The sequence below is a fragment of the Grus americana genome, chromosome 29, assembly GCF_028858705.1.
Source record: "Grus americana isolate bGruAme1 chromosome 29, bGruAme1.mat, whole genome shotgun sequence".
NCBI classification, from domain to species: Eukaryota; Metazoa; Chordata; class Aves; order Gruiformes; family Gruidae; genus Grus; species Grus americana.
In genome coordinates, this window is record NC_072880.1 from 2,096,391 (window position 1) to 2,123,118 (window position 26,728).

Genomic DNA, 26,728 nt, shown 5'->3' on the forward strand with positions numbered 1-26,728 from the left:
GAGCTGCGGCACGGTGCGGGGAAGGCTGGGGTGCGGGGACAGGGACACCCGACAGTGACCGTTCTGGAGTGAGGCGCCTTTGGCTCCTGGGGCTAAATCCAGTGAATCCAATGTCGATTTATAACGTCCCAGAGGATTAATGGCTCTCCCTGCCTGGCCCTGGGATACTGCCACCCCATGGGAGTCTGCCTGCCATGATGTTCTTTCCCTGGGACTCATTTATTTGCTGTTATCCGGTCAGGTTTGATAAAACCATTGTATGTTTTCTGTTATGATCCTTCATCCGTAATCGTCTCCCGCTCTCCTCCTCTGCTGCAGTGCTACCGGGACTTGGCACTGGTGAGTCGAGATGGCATGAACATCGTTCTCAACAAGATCAACCATATTCTCATGGAGAAGTACTTGAAGCTGCAGGACACCTGTCGGACCCAGGTGAGGAGAAGGTTTTTCTCCCCAAAATCGCTCCTTTCACACCAACCAGGCAGAGGATGAGCAGAGGGTGTTTGAGTGTGGAGATCTTGGGGGGCAGTTGGCACCGGCGGAGCTCCTTTGCTCCGTGTTAAGGACTCGTTAAGGAAGGGAAACGAGGCAGCCGCGGTGTTGGGAAGAGGTGTCGTGGGGGAGGCTGTGGCAAAAGCTGCGCTGATCTCTCCCTCTGCCCAGCTGGTGTGGTTGCTGCGGGAGCTGGTGAAGAGCGGGGTGCTCGGCGCGGATGGCGTCTGCATGACCTTCATGAAGCAGATTGCAGGTGAGTCGTGCCGCGGGAGCAAGGTGTCCGCTACCTGCGTCTCCCCCCTGCTCGTGTCAGCAGGCCGGGCGCTGTCAGCGACGTACCGGGGTTGATTCGTGCCGTCAGAGCCTGTGCTGCCACGCAGCCAGGTCCGGACAGGCTTCCTGAGTGTCTCTGTACCCAGCACCAAGCCTGCCCCAACCCGTCTGGTGAGGAAATCTCTCCAGGGAGGATGGAGCAGAGGATAAACCTTCAGGAGTCTGTTGCTCCCAACAGCCTCTACGCAAGGGTGAATCACGGAGAGAGCCAAGAGGCTTCTGGCAAGTGCTGGAACAGCCAGGAAGTGTATTGGTTCCTGTTGCTGCCAGCTTTCACCCCGTAGCGCTGTGCAAGAGCACCAGGATCGTCCTTAGTCCTTGCTCTGACCTCCAGGACGGCAAGAGCCGTGCGTGTGGCTCCTCTGTAACTCATCAGGGATGCAGGAGGCTGTTTCACCCCATGTAAAGTCAGTGGCTCGTCCAGGGAGGTGGCACTGGCCGTACGGTAGTGTGTTCCCCCCCCAGCCCTCGGTGTAAGCGCCCCACGGCCATGCACGCGTACACACGCCTTTCCGGATTCACAGGAACGGTGCCTCTTCCGTGTTCTCTACTCGGCACTGGCCGCTGACGTCCACAAAGGAGGAATTAATGTCCCACCGTAAAACCTGACATTGTGGTTTTATTGTATGCGCCTGTGACACGGGGCTGGGCAGCCTGGGTTGGAAATTGCCGTGTCTGCCCTTCAGGGGAGGAAGAATGGAGAGGGAGGGGATGGAGTCCTGAGCGTGAGCCAAGCTGCCCTGGCCCTGTTGTCACAGTGTAAACACAGAACGTTTAAAAAATCACTGGTGAAGGCATCCCTTGTTTCCCCTCGGTTGCACCTCCCCGTTCAGGGCCCCTTCTGTTCTGGAAGGATGCCGCTGTCTCACTTCTCACCGCTTTTTACGATGTTTTAATTGTTATGATTCCATTGTTTTGGCTTGCCTGCTTTAGGCGTTTTCTGTGCCCCTGCGAGCAGGAGTCCCGCTCCGCTCCCAGCGATGTCAGCCGAAGGCTCCAGCTTCGTGCCGAAGGCCCGCGCCGAGGGCGTGAGACACCGCTTTGACACCTGGCCTTTATCGGAGGCTTTGGGCATTCTTTGCAGACGCCGTTTCCCCTTTGTAGGCTCAGCAGCTGCAAATGTTTTCTCTTTGCCAGCTACCGAATCTCATCCCTTTCTGGCTTCTCCTTTGCTTTCCAGAAGGATATGTTATCACAGTCGTCTTGCAGGAAAACCGTTGCAGCAAAGACCCCTTTGATCCCCTAACAGAAATGTGCTGTATCTAGGAACAGCCAAGCACGTGTGGCAGGCAGAGCGGGATCAGGCAGGAGCATGTGCTCCAGACAGGGAACAAACTCCTTAATGAGCTTTGTCTTACTGGGAATGCTGGGATTGAAGCGATCGGTGGTTCAACTGAGTCTGGCAACGGAACCGTTCCCGTTCATCCGACTGGCTTTTCTCTTCCCTCTTGCTCTTTCGTTTTCAGGTGGGGACGTGACGGCGAAGAATATCTGGCTGGCCGAGAACGTCCTGGAGATACTGACCGAGCAAAGGTACGAGCATTCGGGAGGCGCTGGCGAAGGCTGGCTCAGTCTGAAGAGAGCAGCGGCCGGGCACGAAGCGAGGGAGAGCGTTCCTCGCCTGCCTGCTAAGAGGGTGGTTGTCCCGCTCACCGCAAGAGAGGCAGATTTCGGGCCGGTGGTTTTTTGCGGTGACAGCCTGCGTGGGAGCGTGTTGATGGGGTTTCCTGTGCAGAAGACCTCTGCGTTCCCTTACTGTGTTACCAAGCATATTTTCAAGCCGTGGCATGAATTTTGAGCTCTCGGAGCCCTCTTGCTGCAGGTTGTGTGTGGGAGGGTGTCCTGAAATCCCTCCGTTAGCAAACCTCGGTTTGAAGAGGGGCTGCGCGTCACATCAAATAAGACATTCTGCCCGGGCTGATAACCTCTCCCGTGCGAGGACACGGCTCTTCCCGAATGTACGGCACCCATAGGCGATCAGCCCACCCTCTGGGCAGTGGGGTGACATCGCCACGCGTTGCTCCGGAGCAGCATCCCAGGAATATTTTCTTCCTGAGTTTCCCATGCTGTGGGGGAGGTGTTCCTTTTGAAGGAGTAGGACAGAGTTAATTGCCCAAAAAACTTCCTGTGTTTAAACAGCTCCTGCTTCATCAGGGCTGCAACTTTAATTTGTTGTGGACAGGCTATCTGGGAAGTATTGTCCTATGGGCTCAGCATTGTCCTTTGTTGGCACAGCAGCCGCTAATTGATGATAAGCAGAATTCCAAACTGCAGCCGTTGGCTGGGCAGAGTCATTATTTTTAAATAGCCTATAGCTTTTCACCGAGCGCTGTCTATAATAGCAGCGATTCTCCTAAAATCGCTTATTACAGCGGTGAACAATCAAGTTGTTAAAGCATTTATTTGGCCGCGGCTAACAGCCCTAGTGATTTTTATTCCGGGAATAGCTGTGCGAGTGTGCGCTGCTGCGAGTGCCATCTAGTGCCCCCACCATGCACGGGAAGGAGAGACCCTCTGAGATCTCCTGGGCTTGGCTGACCTTCCGTTCTTCGCAGTATTGCCTCGCCTGCCTTTGTGCTAAGCTCAACTTTTCTATTTTCAACCCTATTTAAGCCCCTACCAGCTCTTGATGGGGGGGTCTTCCCGTGTGCTGGTACTACTCGCCACCTTGGAGCATCTCGGAAGCGCTCCTCGTCTCGCCAGAGCACGTTGCAGCTCTTGTCTCGCAAACACATAACTGCGAACAGTTGGACTGTGGGAGAAGTAGCAGCTTCTCGGTGGTGATCCAGAGCCACGTCTGGCCGCGGATCTGCAGGAGAAAGCTCCGTGCTTTGAATAACAGCTGAGCTTTGTCGCTTGCGGAGTTTCAGAGGAGGAGATGTGAGAGGAAAAGGCTCGGCCCCTGTTGAAGGTATTGCTGGGGTGTCGGTGCTACGTACTGTAGCAGCACAGGAACTGTCTGAGCAGGAAGAGAGCTGAGGATTGGAAGCGAGCCCAAGGGAGAACCTGCAGCTCTTTGCTGGGATTTATGTGCTTTGATTAAGGGGAAAGGCAGAACTTTAATTAAAGCCACGCGTGTGAAGATCTGATGCCACATTCGGAGTGTTGAGTGCTTGGTTTAATTAAAAACAGTTACAGCAAAGCTGCTTCTCAAGCACTGCCCGCCTCGGAGAGGAGGCAGGTCTGCTACCTCTCAAAAGCCAGGTGTTAATTTAGCTTCTTGCTGCTAATGGCAGCACAAGTGCGATGCTTCCTCCGAGTGTTTTCATTTCCGCTGCCTGTCGGATCGATGAATCCTGCGGCTGGGGGTGGCTTTTTGCCCCCTCCCTTTGACAGCGTTTTTATTTTCTGCGCAGCCCTCAGTGGGAAAAGGGGGAGATGCTGACCTGCCAGCCCCCCGGGATCCCGGCCTTAATTACTCCCACATCCTCCCTAACGTAACCTCCGCTCAGCACCGTGTGCTGCCTGGCCAGCTCACCCAGCCGACTAATTAACCTGCTCTTAGCATCCAGCTAGATGTAGGGAGAAGAGCCTGGGAAAGCAAGCGCTTGTCACGTCTTCCCAGGCTCCCCTCCACGATGATTTAGGGCTGCCGACTCATTTGCCGCTGGGCTGGTGTCTCTTCGGGTGGCCGTGGCGTTACGGCCGCTGCACGCAGCGGTGGCACTTCCACGGGGCTTCTGATTTACAGCTCGCTGAGCCAGGGGATGCCGTGGGTGATCAATCACCGAGCTGCCCTGGCCCGTTCTTGGCATCCATTGCAAATAACCAAGCCGGTGAGATCCTTTTTATGGATCGAGAATATTTATTGTTGAGCTTAGATAAGGGAGGTTGAGAACGCGGCACACCCAGCAGACCGGGCGCTGCTGTACGGGCAGCACAGGCAGGAGACGGCGGCGGAGCAGCCGATGGAAACGCTTTGCTGGTGGGCTCAGCCTCTCCGAGGCAGCGGGGCTGAAGCGCCTGCCTTCATAAATAAGTGTCTGCCTTAATGAATCTGCTTCCAGAAGGCTGGTCCTGGGTATAAAGCACCGCTTGCCCCTGTCCTTCCCCGAGGTAGGACAGATTCCTGCCGTACCCACGACGGGGCTGCGATGTCTCTCCCACCGCAGACCCTCTCTACGCAGCTAGATCTACCCTCTCGCAAATCTTCCTAATATTTGAGCTTAAGCGCATCTGGTTTTCCCCAGATCTTGCCGTTTGGTGCTTCCAGCTCCCCTGCTCTTTTCCTTCTGCCCCACACATCGTTGCCCGGTCAAGCCAGGGCAGGGGCAGCTCTTCCTCCGCCCCAGTGCTGCGGGAGCTGCTTCCCAGCCCAGCGCGGGGCTCGAGAGCTGCCGTATCTCGTTAACAGCTGCCCCGTGTGACCCGCTGCTCAGAACGCCACCGATTTTGCTGGATTAATCCACTTGGCGCTGGCAGACTGGCGGCAGGGGAGCACGAAAACACCTCTCGCACGGGTGCGCGTGAGAACGTTCGGAGCCTGATCCTATAGGAAGGTCCCTCGTAGCTTGCCCTGGTGTGTTGTCTCTTCCTCGGTGCTGTTCTGGCTATGGAGATCATTAAAGAGGCTCCTGTGGCCGACGGTGCTGGCATCAAGGTCAAGTCTATTCGTGGGGCAGCTGCTCCCTCTGCTTGCTCCGGAGCGCTTTATTGCTTGCGGTTGCAAATACCTTAGATTGTTGTGGAGGTGAACATCTCTGTGGCCTTGGAAATCCAGCCAGCGCTTTGCATGAGCACGTCTCCCGCCCTGCCCGAGAGCTCAGGGTGCGAGCACCCAGAGAGGGGACTGCGATGGGGCTGTCCTGGGGGAGGAAGAGTTGGACCAAAGCGTAGCAAACACCCGGTACGGAGCAGGGTATGGTCCGTGAAGGAACGTTCTCCGGGCTGGCACAACAGGCTGGGGTCCCTGCTCTTGCCTTTTCCTTTGCGCTTCATTTTCCTCCGTCCTGAGCCTCCACGTTTGTATCGCTTCTGGCTGCGGTTCCCTCGCGGAGGTGACTGAAGGTGTTTCTTCTCTCTTTGCAGAGAGTGGGTACTGAAAAGCAGCCTCTTGATAGCCATGGCGGTGTACACCTACCTACGGCTCATCGTGGACCATCACGGCACGTCTCAGCTCCAGGCCCTTCGTCAAAAGGAGGTGGATTTCTGCATCTCCCTCCTCCGTGAACGGGTGAGCAGATCTGGGGACGCAGGGGATGGTTGGGAAAGGAGTCCTGCCTCTCTGGGGAGTCTGGCTCTACGTGCGGTGGTGTTGCCCGTGTTCCTCGCGCAGCTGGAAGCGTGAGACTTCTCAGAGTCTCCCCGCAGCTTGCGCTGCGCAGACGGTGGTGTGTGGTTCATTCTCGGCGCAGCCGCGAACGGCTTTTGAACCCGTTTACACCATCTATCCCACCAGACTCCAGGCTGCAGAAGGGGAGAGCAGCTGTTTTGATGGAGCTGCCTCATTTCTTTCTCTCTTATTCAGTCCACAAGGGTTGAAACTGTTCTCTTCCTGCTGCTCGTGGCTTACCATACCTGCAAGAACATCGGTTTCTCCCTTGGGGAGGCAGCCGGCGTCTTTGCAGGCTTACAGAGAACGCGACAGCCCGCTCCAGGCCACTCTTTGGTCCCTTTGGTGCAGGAGAAGCCACCAAAGCTAGGTGTAGGCAGAAATCCTTCGTTTGGCATCCCAGCCCCACGGGATGCGATGGCTCTGCGCTCCCTGCCCGCTGGTCTGAGTGCTGCCCACTCTCCCCTTCCTCCTTGCTGGGCGGGAAGGACCAAGTGTCAAGTCCTAACTTCAGAGACTGGCTGCAGTCCTGGAGAGAAAATGTCAGATTTATGGGCCGATTGTTTGCTTTACAAGAGAGAGAACATTTTAAAATAGCCGTTGACCTTCCCACCTGTCACCCTGCCTCTCAGAACCTGCTAGCTTCAAAAGAGGGGCAGGCTGCCAGGGGCAGGAGCGTAGATATTGTGCAAAGAGTGAATCATCTGGAGCCAGCGTAAGGTTGAAGGACTGACTGTTCCTCCCTTTCCCTCCTGCTTTCTCTCTTCCTCCTGCTCAGGAGCAGGTAAACAGTAAATGAGACTTTTTCGGGTTTTTTTTCCTTCTCCTTTCCCCAGTTCATGGACTGCTTCATGATCGGCCGGGACCTTGTGAGGCTGCTGCAAAACGTTGCGAGGATACCCGAGTTCGAGCAGCTCTGGAGGGACATCATCCACAACCCGCAGGTCCTCAGCGCGCAGTTCACAGGTAGGCAGGGCCAAAGGGGCGGCCAGCTCCATCCTGCCCTGCCCGCGCTCAGGGGATGGGCCTCTGCCGGGACCCCGCTAGCCACAGGCAACCTCCTCCTGCCTTCTCGCTCCCTTGCGGCAAGGCTGCCAGGGCTGTCGGCCCACTCCAGGGAGGATTGGAGCAAAAATCCTGCGCAGCAGCCGGTTTTTTCACTCTGCGCACCCCGTCTAGCTCAGGTCTCAGGACCGTGTTAGAGCCGAGAGGCTCTGTTACAGCCCTAAAGCAAACCACGCTGGGTGTGTGGGCTCCTTCCAGATGCTCTCTTAGAGGAGAGCATGCAGAGAGCTATAATTACGCCCTGTGATCCCACCTCCATCAGCGCCAAGGCCCACGTGGCTGATTCCAAGCCCCTCTCGTCACTAACTAGAAGAAGATGCCTCCAAAAGCAGCTTCCTGCTGGCTGCACGGAGCTTAGGAACAGGAGCAGGGCCTGGACCAGTCTCCGGTGCTCAGCTCCGGCGCTTTGCAGCTTTTGCCATTTTGTTTTTAAATGCTACAGAAGTTTTGTAGCTTTTCTGGGCTTTAAACCATCCTAAAAAACAGATGCTTCAGGCAGCTGTAATGACAGGTCGTGAGAATGTGGCTGTGCCGCGACAAGGGTCATTAATTGCGTTGCTTGTTCTGGACTTAACGCTTCCATAATTGTAGTTGCTTTTTTTTAATTAAGCTGAGATGAAGTTGGAGCCCAAAGATAGAAAGTGTCCGAGTCCTTCAGACTCTCCAGGAAAGAACCTGATGAAGCTCCATAGCTCTAAAGCGAGAAATCCAGAAGATGCAGCAACTGACGCTTTCTAAACGGGATTTTATTTCTCCTTGCACGCTTGGTGTGCCGAACACTCAGCTCTCTGCACAGTCTGGGTCAAAATAGACATGATGAAGAGAGCGTTATATTTATAATTTTTATTGGTATAAATTATTCACTTCTCTAGGGGCTGCCACATCATTATCTGTCTGCAGCAATTCTAGTGAGTCTTTGGAAATGGGGCTTTAAAGCGTTCTACCCGCCACCCCCAGTGCCTGCTCTGCTCTCAGGGGTCGCGTTAACGTCACTTTAAAGAGCTCAGATTATGCTCAGGGAAACTCGCGGCACATCATTTGATTAAATGCTCCTTAAGCCCTGTGATCTCTGGCTTCTCCTCCATCTCCAGAACCTGTCTCCCATCGTTGCTGCTCGCTGTTGAGATTTGCCAGCCGAAGGGCTGCAGGGACCGAGTTCCCCTCGCTGGGTTATCCGAATGAGCCTGCTGGGCTTGCGGAGGCCGAGGAATCTTAGCCCGACGCCTAAGGAAGGCTCACGTTTCACGTTTCCAGGGCTCAGCCCTGCCTCTTCCTGCAGCTGTACCTTCACTAGAAGCGTTTCTTAGCTCTGGCTGGATCTTCCCAGCTGAGCGCTGAGCTTTCACGTCCACGCTTGGAGCGTCCTGGGGCACCTAACAAACACCCCTCTAGCTTCACTTGCTTCCCACGCCCGTAGGGGCGGCTGGTCAGGGTTATTTCCTGATTTGCTGCCAGTCTTAGCCAAATAACCCATCAAAACGATACCTAAATTGGGGCTGGCATCAGTGCTCCGGACTCATTCTCTTCTGACAGCTAGCAAACTCCCTGTGGTGTTTGCCCTTTCTCCTTTCGTTCCCTTTTCCTTCTCTTTAAAACCACAACCAGTGGCCCCGTGGCGTTGCCCGACGGTTCGCAGAGGTGAGACGACACCTGGGTAAGCGCACGCACACGCGAGCGTGTTTCTCCTTGCCGCAAAGCGCTGGTGCGGGCAGAGTTCACGCGCGGCCCCAGGGGTTTGTCCTCCTCCCTGTCCCGCGGAAGACCCCGCAGTTGGCTCTGGGGGCCGGATGGGAGGACTCTGAGCAGAAGCTGATCTGTCCAGGAGTGTCCTTGTTTGTACTTGCTCCTGTGGAGCCTGGAAGGTCCCCTTCCCCAAAATAATTTCCCCCACAGGTGGTCATAAGACTATTTCTTTGCCTTCTTGCCTGCTGAGAGCCTGCAATAATTGCTCTGCAAGGTGGCTATTATCTCTAGCAGCTGCCAGTCCATGTGCTCTTGGGTTTGTATCGCTCTGTAACCTCCGATCCCAGGCAATCTTGCTGAGCTCCTCGCTCCCGCGACCAGAGCCAGAGCTCGGCCGCACCCGAGCGCAAGGGAAAACCGCAGCGGAGGGTGGCTCCGGGCACAGGACCCGTCCCTCCCTCCGAGCAGCTGGGAGCTTTTAACAAGCAAGGTGCTTTCATGGCTCTCTTCCCCCCCCCCGATGCGCAGCTCGCTCCACCCTTTCTCTGAGCTCCGCGGGAGCTGGCATCTGTTCTTTCTGCTTTGAAGCTTCCCTCCTCCAGCCGTCCCCCAGGTGTGACCATCCGGCCGCACGGCAGAAGGATGACTTCCAAACGGCAAGAGAGCGAAGCGCACCTTGTGCGTGCAACGTCCCTGGCGCCTGCCTGTCTGCGTCAGAGCTGGCTGCGCTGTAAATCCTTCAGGTCTCGTCAAGTAGCAGCGAAGCCTCTGCGCTCAGGTCATAAATTCCTCCTCTTCGCGGCTGTCTGGGAACGAGAACGGCTTTTGCAACCTCCCCTTCTCCTTCCCATCATCCGTTTTCTGTTACGTCTGATCTTTGTTGGTACATCTGGGTAATTCCAGGGGAGGAATTGGCCTTGGGCGCTGGCACAGCGCAGGACGGGTGCTCTCTATGCTGACCCTGCTTTTCTGGTGCCCTGGCCGAGTGGCTCCGTTGGTTACGGCTTGGGACTTAGCGTCTGGACTTTCTCATTTCTCCTCCAGATCTTATCCCTGCGCTGCTGTGCATCCTCTCTCCCTTTTTTTCAGGCTCTCCTCCCTGGCGTCCTCATTAGTGATCTCTGACAAATGCTTGCTCCAGACAGGAGATGTTTTAGGAGATCTTTTCCAGCCAAAATCTTGATCCCTTTCCGCTGCCCGTAGCCTTGGGGAAAGGGAGCTTAATGCTCCGAACTCAGCTCGCCTGCCTGGATCCCCTTCACACCGTGCCGTCCGTGGGACCGTGCGAGCGCAGACCGACCTCTCTGTCTCTCCCCAGGTGTCCTGCAGCTCCTCCAGTCGAGGACTTCTCGCAAATTCCTGGCGTGTCGCCTCACTCCCGACATGGAAACCAAGCTGCTCTTCATGACCTCGCGGGTAATTCCCTCGTGCTCATCCTGGGGGGGTCCTGTGCCCGCACGGGGGGAGGAGGACGCGCGTCCCTGCCTGGTCGGCGGTGCACCGGTCCTGTTCCCACGCTGTCACTGGGCACAGGGAGGGAGGGCAGAGCTTTACTGGTGCGAGTATTTCTCGCTTCTGGCATCTAACGGCAGGAGGAGGAGGAAAGGCTGATGTAGATGGGTCTGAGACATCGCTGGTATTCATTAAAAGGCACAAAACAGCTTTGCAGGGGAACATTGCTCCTGGCTGGCCGCTTTCCAAGGCGAGCGCTTTCTCTGAATGGCTGCGATGCGGTGGGTTATCGGAGCTCTGACAACAGCAGCACCGTATCCAAGAGAGGCCGGGAGCTGCGCAGCGACAGCACCGGGGTTAGCTGTTATCTGTGCTCGCGCACCAGGCAGAGCTCGCTTCCCCCCCTCGCTCTGCCTCCGAGGCCGCTCGCGGGGGCTGCGCCGCGCCACACGCGCGGGGCGTGTGATCCCATTCGCTCGGCTGGAGACGGGCCCTGCGTGAGAACGCTGCACAATGGCCTTTTTGCTTCCTCGGTCTCTCTGAAGACGCTGCCAGCATGGGGCTGGTGGGGGGGAGCAGGGCGTGAAGCAGAGTTTGCCAAAAGAGGCAGCTTAAAGAACAGCAGACCGTGGTTCTAGCAGCCTTTCCCAAAACCTGCATCTCTCCGTTCAGGTCCGGTTCGGTCAGCAGAAGCGGTACCAGGACTGGTTTCAGCGACAGTACCTGTCCACCCCCGACAGCCAGTCCCTGCGCTGCGACCTCATACGTTACATCTGTGGCGTGGTCCACCCCTCCAACGAGGTGCTCAGCTCCGACATCCTCCCGCGCTGGGCCATCATCGGGTGGCTGCTCACCACCTGCACGGTGAGTTGCGAGGGCCAGAGCCGAAAGCGAGTCACGTAATATCCTGGGATCCCTTGCCTTGCAGGGAAAGGGGTAACCTGCTGATGCTGATGTTTTGCTGCCGAGGAAACGGCTGTTGCTTTGCCCGTGAACGCGTAGCAGATAACGCCAAGGGTTGTGCGGGGCCCAGTCGTGTACGATTCAGGGTTGTAGTCAGGCTGCGCTTTGCAGAGCACGTGGTTTGTGTCTCCCAGGCTTTGGGGCTGCTCTGGCTGGAGCTGCTCTCAAAGCAAGCAGATTTGCTCAAGAATTTCCCACCTTCTCTGAAAACACAGCAGCAGCGGGTACCTGGCGAGGGGTTTCGCCAGCTCTGCCCTATCCTGTTCGTGGGAAGAACATCACCAACCCTCACCTCGCAGCAGCAGGGCCCGGCACGTCGGGCGTGCAGAGGGTACGAGGGCTCAGCGCTGTATTCATCAGACAATTTGTATTATTTCTTTTTTTTTTTTTCTCCAGTCCAACGTTGCTGCTTCAAATGCCAAACTGGCCCTATTCTATGACTGGCTCTTCTTCAACCCCGAGAAGGACAGCATCATGAATATCGGTACTCCACGGGGCGTCTTTCTTTGAATGGGCAGGGGGTGAAGAAGGGGTTAATGGCTTCCAGAGCTGGTAGAGTTAGGGGGATCGCGTGAGGAAAGCCCAAAAAATTATCTCCAAAGGGCATCAGTTCCCTCCCCTGCCCTGAACTCCTGAGATTTGCTGGCTTGCAGGAGAGCTGCTTTGATAGAGCCACTTTTAATTGCGATTTTTGTATCCGTGGTAGGGGCAAGCGTCGTCTTTGAGGTCGGGGGCTGACCCCAGAGCGTCCCTCCCCATGCAGGGCTGTCCCAGGGCTCAGGGCACCTGAGCAAGGACTGATACAGCCGGGAGCATCACCGGGTGCTCCTGCCTGCAGAGAAGTTGGTTCTGGCCATTGTTTGAAGCCTGAGCGTTATTTAGGAGCTGGATGAGGGCAAGGGCATGTACGAGCCAAAAGGAGGGGGTTCCCTCTGCGCTGGGTCTGAAGGAATTGGGGGGCAGAGGGGGTATGGGCATCTCTGGGGCTCTCAGCACAGGGCTCCCTGCTCTCTCCTTCCAGAGCCTGCCATTCTGGTGATGCATCACTCCATGAAGCCTCACCCTGCCATCACCGCCACGCTGCTGGATTTCATGTGCCGGGTGAGCCGCCCCTCGCTCTCCGGGGAATTTACGTGGCTTGCCAAACGAGTTGCGTGACGGGGGTTGAGCGATGAGGGATGTGAAAGCAACCGTTGGGGTCTGCGCAGTCCCTCTGCCACCAGTGGGACAGGACAGTGTACAGCGAAACGGCCGCGCTCTCCTCTGCTTACGCCAGCCCGCTATGCAGAAGTCACTCTCCAAAAAAAGCCGGTCACTGTGTCACCCTCGGGGGCTTGTTTTAGCCTCGGGGGCTTGTTTTAGCCTCGTACGCTTCTCCGTGGTGTGGAGGAGTGGTAGTGCATTGGACTGGAGTCCCTCCCTTAGGGATTGCAGCCGGGCCCTTCAGCCGTGCTCTCCTCTGAGCGCTCTCCGTCGCTGGTGCAGCGGCACGTTTGGTGTAGGTCAGTGCTTTTCCTCCTCCGCCAAGACAGAAGCCGGGAGCAGTCAAGTGGTGAGCTGCACAGCTCGCGGGATGCCCCTTGCTCTGTGCTGACCGGTCAGGAAGGGCAGGAACGGTCACGCAGGCTCAGGCAAGACAGAGATCTTTGCTCCCCAGAGAGTTTCAGGGCAAAGACCTGTTGCCTCACCATCCCACGGGAAGGGAATTTCATTAATCCCTAAAGCTGGTGATACTGGAGCAGCAAAATAGTGCCATCTCACTGCCCCAAAACAAACTAAAACTAACCAAACCAAAAAAGCCGTTCCCCCTTTTTTTTTTTTTTCCGCATTCCTCAGTGCATCATCTGGTCTGTTCTGCCCTGAGCCTCTTGATTGCGAAATAGCCTGCAGAGTAGCTCAGTATCCGCTGGCAGCTCTTTTAACCTCCCCTTACCTATTTGAAATTAAGGAGGGATTTTCCCCTTGCTGATCTGCCGAGAGCACAGTCAGGCACGCTGCTGCGGATGCTCGGCCAAATTATTCGTCTCTTAAAACCAGCCACCAGAGGCTTTGGTGAGTCCTCGAGGTGTCTTGATAAATCCAGTGCCGTTCTTGGAGGTCGGAGCGTTGGGCCCATGTGTCATTCATTAATGGGAATGCCACTGTGGGAACACACATAAGATTTCCCAACTCTGCAAATAAATCCTTCCAAAATTGGCTTCTGAATTGTTCCCTTTAGTATCTAATGAAACGTTTGGCCCAGTGTCATCTCCCGAGGGCAAACAGAATCTCACTGCAACGAGGGACAAGTGAGACCCATCATCTCCCTTTCAAAGGACAGCCGGGGAGCAGAGCTGGTTCTGGGGAAAACAGTGCCGAGGGTGGCCGGTTCCAGTAATTCGGTCCCAGGGAGGGCTGATGGTGTTTCTTGGAAGCGAGGTCTTTCCATGGCAGGAGCGCTGGGAGGGTTACGAATTGCATCGCTTTCCTTCCTCACGCCCAGCGTGCTCTGTGTGCTCCCGTCCCTGCGCTGCCCGAATCCCAGAGCAGCTGCTGGTTTCTGGCAGAGGAACTAGGTAGAAGGTTCCTGGGATGACCCAGATTTCAGGGAGGAGTCCTCTTACTCCTTCCAGAAGCAAAGGACTGTGTGTGTGGACAGAGCTGAATGTTGTTTAGGTTGCCCTTCTCATATTCCCCCCCTCCTGCTCCTGCAGCGGCCGCTGCTGCTTGGACTGTGGCCCTGGCGAGCCGCAGGGCTTCTCAGAGCTGGCGAGGCAGTGTCTGTGTGGTTTTTCTCATCCCTGGGAGATGCACCAGCTGGCGCTCTGGGGTAGAAAAGCCAAAGGCATGGGCTGATCCCCACCTTTCTATCCCCCGTCCCTGAGATGCTGCACTTGCAGAGCTCTCCTGCTGCCCTTCTCGGTCAAGGGCAGCTGGGATGTGGTGCTTGAATCGAGGGTGACCCAAGAAGCAGAAGGTTTCGTGGCACTAACGTGGTCGTTCTCCTGTTTTCAGATCATTCCCAACTTCTACCCTCCGCTGGAGGCTCACGTTCGGCAAGGCGTGTTCAACTCTCTCACCCACATTGTGGAGAAGCGAGTCCTTGCGTAAGGCAGCCCTGAATTTTACTACGTTTATACAACTGCTGTGCACCAGTTTTCCTGGGTCTCACCAGCCTAGTCAAAACGACTTCCAGGCTCTGTAGGAGCTGCGGGGGACATTTGTATTGTGTATGAACCATGGAAGAAGCCATAGTTGGGTCTTTATGGTGCTGAGGCTTGTCCTGAGAGCTGTTCCTTTGAAGCAAGGGAATGGGTGGGTTAAAAAAAGCTGTAGCCACTCCGCTTCGGGTGAATAGAAATGTCCCCAGCCCTTTCTGGTCCCCGAGCTGAACGGAGCAGCCTTGTTCATGGTGCTCCAGCCTGCAGAAAGCTCCTGCATCAGCCAAGTTCCCCTCCCAGGAGGGAAGACCTCTTCTCCCCCTTCCCACCTGCCTTCTGGTGACCCAGGTCCAAGTGAGGGAACCCCGGCTGAGCTGCAGGAAGGAAGGTGGGACCTCGTAGCTTGTGGTTCGTAATGCAAACCAAAGCCCTGGCGTAAGGGAGGAGATCCCCCTGCACGTCCACCGAGGTGAAGCCACGCAGCAGGGCACCGCATCCCGGCTCTTTCTCACCCCTTTCCCTTCCTACAGACATCTGGCCCCTCTCTTCGACAACCCCAAGCTGGACAAAGAGCTCCGTGCCATGTTGAGGGAGAAATTCCCGGAGTTCTGCAGTTCGCCCTCACCCCCCATCGAAGGTAGGGAGCTGGGGGAGGGTGGCGGAGGGCGGCTGCGGCAAGTGCTGCCTTCCCAGAGACGGGGCTTTTCCCCGCTCTCCTGCAGCAAGAGCAGCCGTCCGGAGGGTCGGACCGGGACGCCGGGGAGAGGAGGGCTCCGGGTGCTGGTATTTGTGGATGGTTGTGGTCTCCCTTCGCCTCAGCCCTGCAGTACGCTGAAGATGCACGCTTAATTGTTTCTCTCTCTGCTCCATAGGGGCTACTTAACCTTTCTTTTCTGTAGGCTAATTGATTAACTTAATTAGGTTAAACAAAGAGCAAGCATTTCTAACCTGTATTTAGCAGGAGAGTGCTGCTGCTTTGCCAGATCTGCTGTGTCTGTGAGCCTGTCTGGTTTTTTCTTCCTGCTGCTCCGGCTGCAGGGACCCACCTAACCACAAACCCTGCTGCCCCGAGCTCCTCGGTCTCGTGGAGCTGGCAAAGCTGTCGCTCTGCTCAGGGACTCGGGCTCTGCTGTTGGCCTGGGTGAGGGATGAAGCACGAAGGATGCTGGGCAGCTTGGGTGGAAAATACCCCGGTCCTGCCACACTTGGCACTGAGCGGGGACGATTAAATGGGGTCGCTGGGAGTGCCCTTCCCCAGCTTGAGTATTTCAGGGTCTGTCACTTGCCCGGACACTCTTTTTTTTTCTTTTTTTTTTTTCTTTTTTTCAAAGCACTTTTATCTCTTTGCCAGAGCCTTTTTATCGGTAGAGGTGACTCGTAGGCAGAGCCTGCCCTGCCCCTCGGCTGCACGAGGAGCCGCCGTAACTTCACTTTCTGCTCTGACCCCTTTGCATACATTCTTGCAGTCAAAATTGAGGAACCCGTTTCCATGGAGATGGACAATCATATGTCAGAAAAGGATGACAGTTGCTATGACAACGCCGAGGCCGCATTCAGTGATGACGAAGAAGACTTGAACAGCAAAGGTGAGGAGTGCACTCAGCCGAGTGCCAATGTTCTCACGTACTTCTGCGTCGCCGCAGCATGAATCGCTGCCGTTTGCCTCTGCGCCGCACGGTGTTTCCCCGCTGTTTTGCGGGCACCTTCCCTTCGTGATGGAGGATCCCGAGACAGCCATCTGTAAGCATAGTTCCCACCAAACCCCTTTCCCACGAGCAGCAGGAATTGCTGCGCTCGAGGCAGACCCCCTTCTTGAGATCCAGGTTTCCTTCTGCAAGGGAAGGATGTCGAGGCCGATGCTCTGCTGCTTCCCAGTCCCCGGCAGCCAGACTCAGTAGATGGGAAACAGATCTGTGCTCAAAGGGAGAGGCTGTTGGGCTTCCCCTCCTTGCCTGGTAATTCCCTAGAGCTTAAACCCTTTGAACGTAGCGTTTTCTCCACCCGTGTGTCCTCTCTAGATGTCTTGACTAGCCTCGAGCCCCGCCGCGTGGTTGGGAATCCCTGTGGCAGATGCTGTGCCCGGACGGTTTGTTTGGGAACAGGGTGTCTCTGTTCTCAGGCAGCTGCTAATGAGGCTCAGGCCTTTAATTGCTCAGCCACAAGGTTTTCATTACACTTGCTCCCTCTCAAAAGCTCTCGAAGCCGTGGGGCTGACAAGCCTGCACGAGGCCAGAATCCCCTCTGCTCGCTCTCTGGAGCTAGAGGCATCTCAAGCTGTTCCTGGCTTTGGTGGTAGGACTCTTGTGGGCTTCCTGCCGTGCCAGAGGGTTACCCCTGCCGTGAGGAGGGGCCGCAGGCCCCGGGATGGGGGAGAGGATGGGACTTTGTGCTGCAGTACTGGCTTCAGTAGTCCCGTTGGTGCCCTGGCAGCTGCTTGGGGCTCCTGAGAGGGGGACACGCTCAAAAACCACGTGCAGAGAGGATTTTTGCAAAGGGGATCAGCCACCTTGTCCCATCCCTTCGCGGCAGCTTCTTTGCGAGCGGTTCTGCTTTGGCCCTGGCGCTTCGGGAGTCTGCTGCAGTTCATTTTTGTGGCCTGGAATGAGCCTGGAGGATGAGGGTGTGGAAAAGCAGTTGGGCTATCTCAGTCCCAGAGTCCTGAGCACAAGCATTTGTGCCTTGGGTGGAGAGAGACTCGCGAGCTGGCTACGTTGGTTGAGTATGTTGAAGGACAGGCAAAGCGTCAGGTTTAGAAACCGGACTGAACAGGAACCACAATTCTGGACACCCCCTGCGTTTCGATCCCATCCCAGCTTCCTGTGACCTGGACACGTCTTTAAAGGGTGAAAGGAAGATCTGAGGCTGGACCGCATGCTGGGGACACGCTGCGTGTCCTAGAGGGGTGACCGGCCCCGCTCCAGCCCCACACAAATCCTGCTGTTAGGACAGAGATTGCCTCCGGTACTACTTAGACGTAGCTGCTTGGGAAAATAGACTTTTCCACTTTGCTTTCTTTGTTGCAGGGAAGAAGAGGGAGTTCAGGTTTCATCCGATCAAAGAAACCATTGTGGAGGAGCCTGTTGATATCACGCCATTCCTGGACCAGCTGGATGAGTCACTGAAGGATAAAGTCCTGCAGCTGCAGAAAGGAAGGTTGGTATCATTTGATCACGTTAACGTTTCGTCTTGATCTCTTCAGGGCAACGACACACGAGACCTTTTAGTCCCGTTGTGCGGTGCTGCTTGCTCCGGAGCCTTTCTCTCAGAGTTAACGTAATCTGGTGGCTTGTCTCCCTTTGACACGGGGAGGGTCCTCCTGCACAATTCCCGCAGGAAATGTCCAGGTGGTTTCGAAAAGTGCTGGGTTAAGAGCCTGGTAATTTGTCCTTGGGACCGGCTGAGACCAGGCCACAACGGCGATTTGCTGGGGGCTGCAGCATTTCTCTGAATCGGTGACAGGAAGGCAAAAGGCCCTGAGTTTCATCCTTCTCCGCTGTTGGATTTGACGAGAGGAGGCCGCCTAGGCCCTTGGGGCTGTTGCTGCCTGGGAGTTTCAGTACATCTCTGCATGGGACGCGTTCCCTGCCGACAGAGGCGTACCTACATTTGCCTGTTCTCTGGACTTCCCCACCTCCACTCTTGATTTTCAGTGACCTTGGAATTAATTCCATCTAAGGAAGGTTAAAAAAAGCTCTTGCTTTGCAGGCCTTGGCATAGTAGACTGATTTAAGGTAATTTATGGCTTTAAGTGCATTTAATCTTATGCTTTTAGTCATTTAATTTGTTTGTTTTGCTGCAGACAACCTCGAGCACTTTTTATAAGTAGGTGCTGCAGCAGTGCAGCGTGTTCTTCCAGGGCTGGATCTCTGCGTGCCTTCCTCTAAGCCTGGCACCAACACAAAAGCAGAGCCTCCCCCCCACTCTCAGGTCCTGGGGGGGCTCCCGAGCAGAGCCAGCTCAGCACAAAGTCCCCTTGTCCCTGCTTTTCGGTATCTTCCTATGTAACTTGGATTTCCTCTTGTTTTTGTGCTCCAGCGATACGGAAGCTCAGTGTGAGGTCATGCAGGAAATCGTGGATCAAGTCCTGGAGGTAACTGCGCAGACCCGGAGCAACGCTGCTGCCTAACTGTAAAACCAGAGCGGCCGGAGCGGCGTGGGCTGGGCAGCTCCCGGTCTGCACGGCTCTGCCCCGAGAGCTGCGTCTGAAGGAGGGACGCAGAAGCCTGAGGACGCTCGAATCCTAAATGGGTTCGAAATGGCGCTAGGCAGCTCTATCCGTGGTTGTTAAACGCAGCCCTGAGCTGCTGCTTGCTGGAAGGGTCTAGCAGGGGAAGATCGCTCCGTCCATGCTCTGTTTCCTTATATCCCATCCTAAATGTCCCAGTAGTTGCTCTCGGACGGGACGCTGGGTGAGGCACGCTCGCGTTTTCACACCGCGCGGCTGCCGTAGCGTCTTGCGGAGCTTCTGGGGGCTTCTGCACGTGCCGCGGGATGCTCCCTTGCTTTTGGCGCTGGGCTTTGTAGCTCAGGAGAGGCTGCAACAAACCCTGCCCAGCAGAAGAGCTGCGGATGTTTTCCAGGAGCTGAGCGTTCGTGGGAGGTTGCATCCCCTGCCTCTAATCGGCTCCCTTTAGAGTCAAGTGGCCTTTTAGCACACGAGAGCTGTTTCTCCGCTCTGTTGGAACACAGGAAAAGGGCTTGCCAGAGTGTAAATCCTCGTTGCCAAGAGCCTTCGGTCCCTGTTAGCCCTTTGCAGAGGGAGAGCCGAGCTCAGTGAATTACTAACCATTAGAGGATAAGTGGACCACAGTGATTGTGAAGTGCCTCAGAGCTGGATGTCAATTAAGGGCTCGTCTTGCTGATGAGCAGCTCCTGGTGCTGCAATACAGCGGCAAAATGGCTCCTGAGCAGCTTGGGGTCCGTTCCCCGCGGCAGCGACTCTGCTGTGTCCCTTCCAGCTGTACCTGTGCTGGGCAGGCAGGGTTTGAGCTTGTGCTTTCTCCTCTCATTCCTTCCTTTCTCTTTACTAGGAGGACTTTGACTCGGAGCAGTTATCAGTGCTCGCATCCTGCCTCCAGGAGCTATTTAAGGCTCATTTCCGTGGTGAGGTTTTGCCAGAAGAAATCACGGAGGAGTAAGGATCTATATTTTTTTTTTTTTTTTTTTTTTTGTGTCTCATCCTTTCACACTGGGACTTGGGCTTTTCCCAGTAAAACATTCACCATTTTCGGAAGGCTGTGCCGAAGCCAGCAGCTTCCCCTATGAAGCAATCCAGAGTTCACAAGCGGTCAGCATGGAGCTGGTCAACAGTTGTCATATCCAGGGCTCGAAAGAGACCATTTTCCTTGGTCCTGCCACAGGTCCTTGTGTCAGAGCTCAGTTTAGGTGATGCTCTGGTGGCTTCTGACAGTCTGACCCGGGCACGTAGAGTCCTAAATACTCCATCCATCCCGTCTGTACTTGCACAAACCAGCACCGCGCGCTCTTCCTCCGGGATTTTGTTGGAACAGGGCTCGGAGTCCAAGCTGCTGGATTCTGTTAGCAGGACCGTTCCCGTCTCCTCGTTAGCTAGGGCTAATCCTTGATGGTCCTGGGGCAAGGTCCGGGGCTGTTTCCCTGCCATTGCGCGGAGGGAGGGGGCACGTAGAGCTCTGACTGTTGCCTTTGTCCCACAGGTCTCTGGAGGAGTCGGTGGGGAAGCCTCTCTACCTAATATTTAGGTATGTTTATTCTGAAATGTTTGAATAATCTAGTTAGGGCTTGCTTGTTTACTTCCCGACCACCACCTGTGGGTCTAATTCTGCCGTGCCCCTGTTTGCCCCAGGGCCGATCCCAGAATCAGAAGAGTTTATTGCTTCATTCTGCCCACGTTGTGTTTTGTTTAGTAGAAAGACTTAAAATACAGGAAAGTCACAGCTCGTTTGGTCATTTGTGGAAGCCTGGCATCACTGAGTAACTGAATTTTGCTGGGTCCTCTGCAGCAGGGGTGGGAGAGGTGGTCCCCGCGTCCAGCGCCGAGAGCGGGCGGCCAGGACCGTCTGGTACTGGGAGCTGGGTTTCCCTGCGAGCTGCCAGTCCTCGTCCTTAGCGGAGAAGCTCGTGCGTTGGTGTCCCGCGTAACGTGCCTGTCTCCCTGTCCTGTGCTCCCCAAGGAACCTCTGCCAGATGCAGGAGGATAATAGCGGTTTCTCACTGCTGCTGGATCTCCTGTCAGAGCTCTATCAGAAGCAACCCAAGATCGGCTACCACCTCCTGTACTATTTAAAAGCCAGGTAGGCCAGTGGGGATTGAGGGGAAGCGGCCAAGTTTCGCCACGGGGACGACGGGCTCCTCTCACCCGGGCGCGTCTCCTTCTAGCAAAGCTGCGGCAGGGAAGATGAACCTGTACGAGTCCTTCGCCCAGGCCACGCAGCTGGGGGACCTGCACACGTGCCTGATGATGGATATGAAGGCCTGCCAGGAAGACGACGTACGGCTGCTCTGCTACCTCACCCCCTCCATTTACACGGAGGTAAGGCGTACCCCCGTTCGGATGTACGGGGCATCCCCTCGCCTTCCTGCCGGCAGGTTTGCTTCTGAGCTTCAGGCTCGTTACACAGCAGCAGAAAAGCCATAAAACCTAGAAAAAATTTTGTCAGGCTGAGCACAAACGGCCTCCATCCACCCCCCAGGCCAGCTTAAATGGCGGGGGGGGGGGGTCAGCGTGCTGCCATCGAGATCGATGTTCGGCTGTCATCCTCCCTGCGTACAGCCCCGTTAAAACCTGACGTGGGTTGCGAGCTACTAACCTTGCTGTCCCGGCTTCGTTTCATGCACATGCTTGGCTCCCAGCACAGCGTTGTCTGCGCTCCCTGGTTAAAGAGGTTTTGCACTCTGCTGCTTTTCTTCTGGTGAAGGCTCCAAGCAGACGTGTCAAAGTCGGGGGAAGCAGCGCTCGGAACGAGTTTTGCTGCCTGCCCCGAACCCTTGGGTTTAATGAAAGGTTTTATTGCTTTCAGCACTCGGTGCTGAGGTGGAGCCAGCTGGACTTAGCAGAGAGCACGTTTGGAACGAGGAGCCAGGCATCTGCACCAGATAGGTCACAGCTCGGTCCCAATTCGCGCAGCCTTGCCTGGGTCTTGGACAGAGCTGCTGTTGCTTTCCTGCTGCCGGGATGCTGTCGAGCTCTCTCACAGCCCTGCGCGGGCTTCAGTCTTTCATCTGAAATGGTTGCAGGGTGGAGGCTGCTTCCAACAAGCATCCAGCGATCGCTCAGCTTCAGGGAGCGGTGCTGGGGGTTGGAGAAGAGGGGAGGGGGTCACGGTTCTGCGTGTACTTTCTCATTCCCTGGGAGGAATGAGCTGCCTTCCCCCCCCCTCCTCCTCCTCCCTTCTTTCTGGCTGGTTCAGCAGGAACATCTGCCGGGCGTTGAGGTCGTCCAGCCCCATTCCTCAGGAGCTTCTGGGGGGAAAGGGGCACAGCAACAGCCTGGGGAGGGGAGAAAAACCTGCACGAGAGTAGGCACCGTGCCACGCAGCAGCACGGCGCGTGCTCCGGGGGCAAATCCTGGCGTAAAGCAGCAGCTGGATCGCCTCCCTGGTCCTTTGGGTTTAACAGCCTCCCTCCCCAAAGGGGGGGTCAGGCCGTTCCTGCCCCCGTGGGCGTAGTGACCAGCTCGAGTCAGGCAGAATGTCCCGAGAGCAGCCTGTCTGGACAGCCAGATCCAAGCGGTGCAGCCATAGCTTGCTGCCGCCAATTTTCCTGGCCTTTTGCCCCATGTGTTGATTTTTTTTTTTTTTTTTTTATATTTCCTTGCAGCGCTGCGTAACGCACGAGGCCCTGGAACGGCGAGCAAAGCCTAGCGAGGATAGGGGAAAAATGGGGAGTTTTAACCGCTCTGGTCTGGCTGACTTCTGCCACCCGCAGTCGAAGCAGCCTGACTCCTCGCGCAGCTTCGCTCGGTCCAGATGGTTGGTGTCGGCTGCACCTCACAGATGTGCTGGGCACTGGCTCGCAGCAGCCTGCCGGCGCGCTGCCTCGCAGCCCTTGGCCCTCTCGAGCAGCGAATGAACCTGCCTGCTCCGGGCTGTGCGCAGAAAACAGCCTGTCAGCCCTCCTGCGCTTTTTTGGCTCCTTTTCGCCGCTCAGCCGCTTTCCCCCCGTTGTGTTTAGGAAGTGGTGCTGGTTCTGGTCCAGCCCTCGGCGAGCCGTCGGGTCAGGCAGGGCGATGCTGCCCCTTGCAAGGAGAAACGTGTGCGTGTGTCCGAGCCTGAACCGAGGAGGAGTTTTGCCTCAGCTGTGTAGGGACAGGAGCTTTTCGCTGGCCTCTCCCTCGTGTCCTTTCCTGAGCCCTGCCTTGCTTTTTGTACTCTTCCAGTTCCCAGACGAGACCCTACGAAGCGGCGAGCTGCTGAACATGATTGTAGCCGTCATAGACTCATTCCAGGTAAGGAGGGGACCGCTGTCTGGGGTGGGAGGCAGCACGTTCCCGAAGCAGCAGCACTTTCCTCCGCTCCCAGGATGTGTTTAAACCTGAAATAGCCCATCCGCGGGGGATGCAGGGCAGCGCTCTGCTTGTTTAGTCCTTCTTTCCCCCCCCCCTTCTTGAATTGAGGCATTTGGCTTTGCAAAGAGGAGCCCCAAAACCTCCAGGTATCTCTTTCCCTTGAGGAACTGCGGTATCGGGAGGCTGTGAATCCAAGCTGCTGCTTTCAAGGGATCTCCCTGGCCCCGAGCTGCAGCCGGCATGCCGAGAAATTCGCCTGGGTTTGCTCCGATCCCTCCTGAGTTGCAGGCATCGGCAAAAAGCACCGCCGCGGCCAGTGCTGCTGCGGGCGATCGATGATGATAATGATTAATAAACCCCTTGGCGGGGAGGTGCTTGGTGCTGCTGGGAAGATGCAAAGCTCTAGGCAGTATCACAGCGGGCACGCGTGCAGGAAAGGTGCAGGCAGCACGTCCCCTGCTGCCCGCCGGCCGGCAAGGCTGAAATCGCGCCCGGCTCTTCCCGTCCTGGTGGGAGATCCGCTGCAGGCTAACGAGCGGAAGGCCAAGCCCTCGTTAGACCCTCCTGGAAGGAACCTTTCCCCATGGTCACGCTGAGTTGCCATGAGCAACCCAAAAATAGTCGCGGCAAAAGCTGGGGGCGGGGAGGTGGGCACCGGCAAGAATGCTGTACTGCGTGTTTCTGCTGTCTAGGCTCGTCTGGAGCGTGATCTGCTGATAACCCTTTAACTCGCCCTATTTATACACCATTCCTGGCCAGTCGTGCTTTTCCCAGCTGCTCAGGGGCCAGAACGCCTCGCCAGCAAGTTTTGTTTGGCAGGCTGGAGCCGAAGCTGGGTACAGGAAAGGTTTGAGTCATGATGCCCTGACCGCCCCCCCCCCCAAGCTCAGCCCTGCTCTTACTCCTCTGCTCCTGGGCTCTGCCCCACGCTGAAACGCAAAGGTTTTGTTTTTCCCAGCAGAGGCCCGTAGCGTTTCCTCTCCCCTCCCTTCTCCAATTCCTTCGTTCCTTCCTGTTATTCTTCATCTGTTTCCCCACGATGCTCTGGCTGCGCGGCCCCCCCTGTGCCCGGCTCACGTGGGGTCTGCGTGCCTCCGGCACCCTGCGCCCGAGCAGGCTGGACCCAGAGGCCGAGGAGCAGGGAGGAAGGTAGATGAGAGCCAAAGTGCGCTCTGGAGCTGAGCCTGTCAGCGCGGGAGCGGAGAACGGTGCTCCGCAGCTCCCGTCCCCGCTCCGCTGCAGCCCGGGTGGGCTCCCCGTGCGTCCCGTCCCCCCCGCCTCTGCTCCCACCTCTCCCAGGGACGAAGGGGGTGAGTCAGCGCAGGAAGCACCGCGCGTCTGGGTAGTGTCAGCTCCCGTCCTGCAGACCGGGGACGGTCCAGGCCCCCCGAGCAGAGAGGTCTGGGGTTGTCAGAGCTTTCCCAGCAGGCTGCCGAGCCCTCCCTGCTGCCAGCCCTCGCGTGGGCTTTGTACATCCGTCGGCAAACGCCTGGCTCCGAGCGCTCCTGGAGCACAAGGAGCGGGTCCCCGGCGCTCGCGCGGCAGCCGAGCTCTCCGAACAGGGCGACACCATCCCACTCACCCTGGCCCAGCCTGCGGGGATCTGCTGTCTGTCCTGCGTGACACTGGCTCCCCGGCCTGGGTGTTGATGTGTGAAACCATTAACCTCTCATTACTATTTTCCTTCTGCCGGTCCCTCGCAACAGCTGCCTCTCCCTGGAGCTGCTTAACCCAGCTCTGATTTATGAGCCACCTGCAGTCCACGGGGTTTCTGGGACTCCCCACTGGATCCCTGCTCTTGCGGAGATGGCTGATGTTGGCAGAGCAACAGCTCCCCTGCTTGCTTTCCAGACCTGCCCGGTGGTTCCTCACATCAGAGGGCTTCTGCAGAGCCCCAGCGTCCCTCTAACCCCGTTTTCTCTGCCGCCCAGTTGCAGGAGCTGGTGTGCCACGTGATGATGGGCAACCTCGTCATGTTTCGGAAAGACTCGGTGCTCAACATCCTGAGTGAGTAGCGCTCCTGCAGGCACGAGCGCATCTCGGGGAGGTTGAAGCAGGGCGGTTCCCGGGCATCCCGTTTTGCAGAGAGACCCCCAAATCCCTGGAAAGGGAGAAGGCTGCAGCCTTCGTCGCGGCTTCGCCCTTTGTGATCGGGAGGGCCGTGCTAGGTCAGCAATGCCGCACGTGGAAGAGCCCTGCAGAAGCTGGGCCACTCATGCAGCGTCCGAGAGAGGCTCTTGGGCTGGCCGCGTTATGCCGAGGTCTGGATTTCCTCGTGGTATTATTGCTGCTGCTTAAAGGATTGCTGCCCTAAACCGGATTGTTAGATTTAGCGGTGTGATCCAAGCTGTGCGCTCTAATGGGTTTTACCAGGCTGGCTGTACGATGGCTTGGGAGCCCTGGCTCCCCGCAGTGCCAGGCAAAGTGTAATCCAGGGCTCTGCGCATCCGCAGCGTGCCCGGGCAGAGGGGGGGGAAAAAATAAATAGAAAAACCGCAAAAGAGGAAAGTCCTGAAATCTCCCCCGGCTCTGCAGCCTCTCCGCGTGGTCCCAGCTGCTGCGTCTCCAGGGATGTGAACTTGCCCCGGTGCAAAGCCGCGGTTGGTGCTGAGCAGCCGGCTGTTCCCCGCCGTGCAGCAGCTGATACGGCCGCCTTTCTGGGGACGGCCGTAACCTCTTCTCCCAGCTCAGCGGGGCTGAGGGCAGCTGGGAGGTGATGGCCAAAGGTTGGAATCAGGATTTCCCTTCGTTTTCTGTTGACTGCGACAGTCCAAGAGCAAAAAGGTCCTCGCTGCTGTTTAGTCTGGCCCTTGGACCACCCTGAACTAACAGAGCAAGCCTCTCAGATGGACACCCAGCCCTCTGCCAGGACCACGGTCCCCTTAGCCGCTGCGTACGAAGGCCGGTGCCCATGATCTCTCCCTCGTGGCGTTCCTCACCTTTCCCCACCCCTGCCCAGGATCACCAGCGGGTGACCCGCTTCCCCCTTGTAGCTTTTTAATTGGACTCGGGCTCGCATCTGTGCAAGCCCCTGACAGTCGGACAGCGGAAAAGCCCTTTCCATCTCCAGCCAAGGCCGCGTTCTGCCCGCGTGTGCCCTGTGGCTCCTGCCCAGCGGTCAGAGCAGTTTTGGGCAAAGCCAATGCGGAGAGCTCGGCGCACGGGGACCATCGAGCGTTTCCGGACAGAAGCCCCGTCACCCTGATCCCATGGCCGCCTAGATCCAGCTTTGGTGTTACACAAGCTGCAAGCAGCAGTCTAAGCCCGTTAATTAATAAGAGCCTCGTTAATTCTCTTCCTCTGAGCCCCGAGCAGCTGCTTTAGTGACTTTGCAGCTCTGCCACCCGTGCCTCAGCTGGCAGAACCTGCCCCGGTGTCACCTGCCAGGTCCCGGAGCCCCCGCTCGACCTCAGCACACGCGGCGCTGCCCGTGCTGCTCACGCAGCTGCCCTGGCGCGGTGCGAAGCCCGACGCGCGCAGCAGCGGGGTTTCAGGCACCGTGCCCGTCCCCGGTGCCCTGCTCTGGGCTGGAGGGGTGGGTGTAACGCCGGGCAGGAGCAGTGCCGTCCCTGGGACAGCCTGCGGCGGCTCTGGCACTTGCCCGCCGTGCCTCCGGGCACCGTGCAGCTCCCCTCACCGTCCTGTGCTTCCTCCTAGTTCAAAGCCTGGACTGGGAGACCTTCGAGCAGTACTGCACCTGGCAGCTCTTCCTCGCGCACAGCATTCCTCTGGAGACCATCATCCCGATCCTGCAGCACCTCAAATACAAAGGTGAGCTGTCCCCTGCACGGGACGGGCACGGCGCCGGGCCGCGGCAACCGCGAGCTCCTGCGCTGAGGA

At 56.9% G+C, this 26,728-nt stretch overlaps 1 protein-coding gene across 2 annotated transcripts in view; it reads left to right on the forward strand.

Annotated features, from left to right (window-relative positions):
- INTS3 (integrator complex subunit 3) overlaps window positions 1-26,728 on the forward strand; it is a 41,472-nt gene that overhangs the window by 9,835 nt on the left and 4,909 nt on the right. For both annotated transcript variants that reach the window (XM_054806320.1, XM_054806321.1), the window contains exons 4-24: window positions 319-432; window positions 664-748; window positions 2,295-2,361; window positions 5,857-6,001; window positions 6,937-7,066; window positions 10,167-10,264; window positions 10,973-11,164; window positions 11,660-11,747; window positions 12,285-12,364; window positions 14,258-14,349; window positions 14,934-15,040; window positions 15,870-15,989; window positions 17,427-17,556; window positions 18,439-18,493; window positions 19,434-19,537; window positions 20,079-20,123; window positions 20,556-20,675; window positions 20,761-20,914; window positions 22,760-22,828; window positions 24,820-24,895; window positions 26,546-26,659. In XM_054806320.1, the coding sequence (XP_054662295.1) occupies window positions 319-432; window positions 664-748; window positions 2,295-2,361; window positions 5,857-6,001; window positions 6,937-7,066; window positions 10,167-10,264; window positions 10,973-11,164; window positions 11,660-11,747; window positions 12,285-12,364; window positions 14,258-14,349; window positions 14,934-15,040; window positions 15,870-15,989; window positions 17,427-17,556; window positions 18,439-18,493; window positions 19,434-19,537; window positions 20,079-20,123; window positions 20,556-20,675; window positions 20,761-20,914; window positions 22,760-22,828; window positions 24,820-24,895; window positions 26,546-26,659 (2,185 nt within the window). The remainder of the gene's footprint in view (window positions 1-318; window positions 433-663; window positions 749-2,294; window positions 2,362-5,856; window positions 6,002-6,936; window positions 7,067-10,166; window positions 10,265-10,972; window positions 11,165-11,659; window positions 11,748-12,284; window positions 12,365-14,257; window positions 14,350-14,933; window positions 15,041-15,869; window positions 15,990-17,426; window positions 17,557-18,438; window positions 18,494-19,433; window positions 19,538-20,078; window positions 20,124-20,555; window positions 20,676-20,760; window positions 20,915-22,759; window positions 22,829-24,819; window positions 24,896-26,545; window positions 26,660-26,728) is intronic.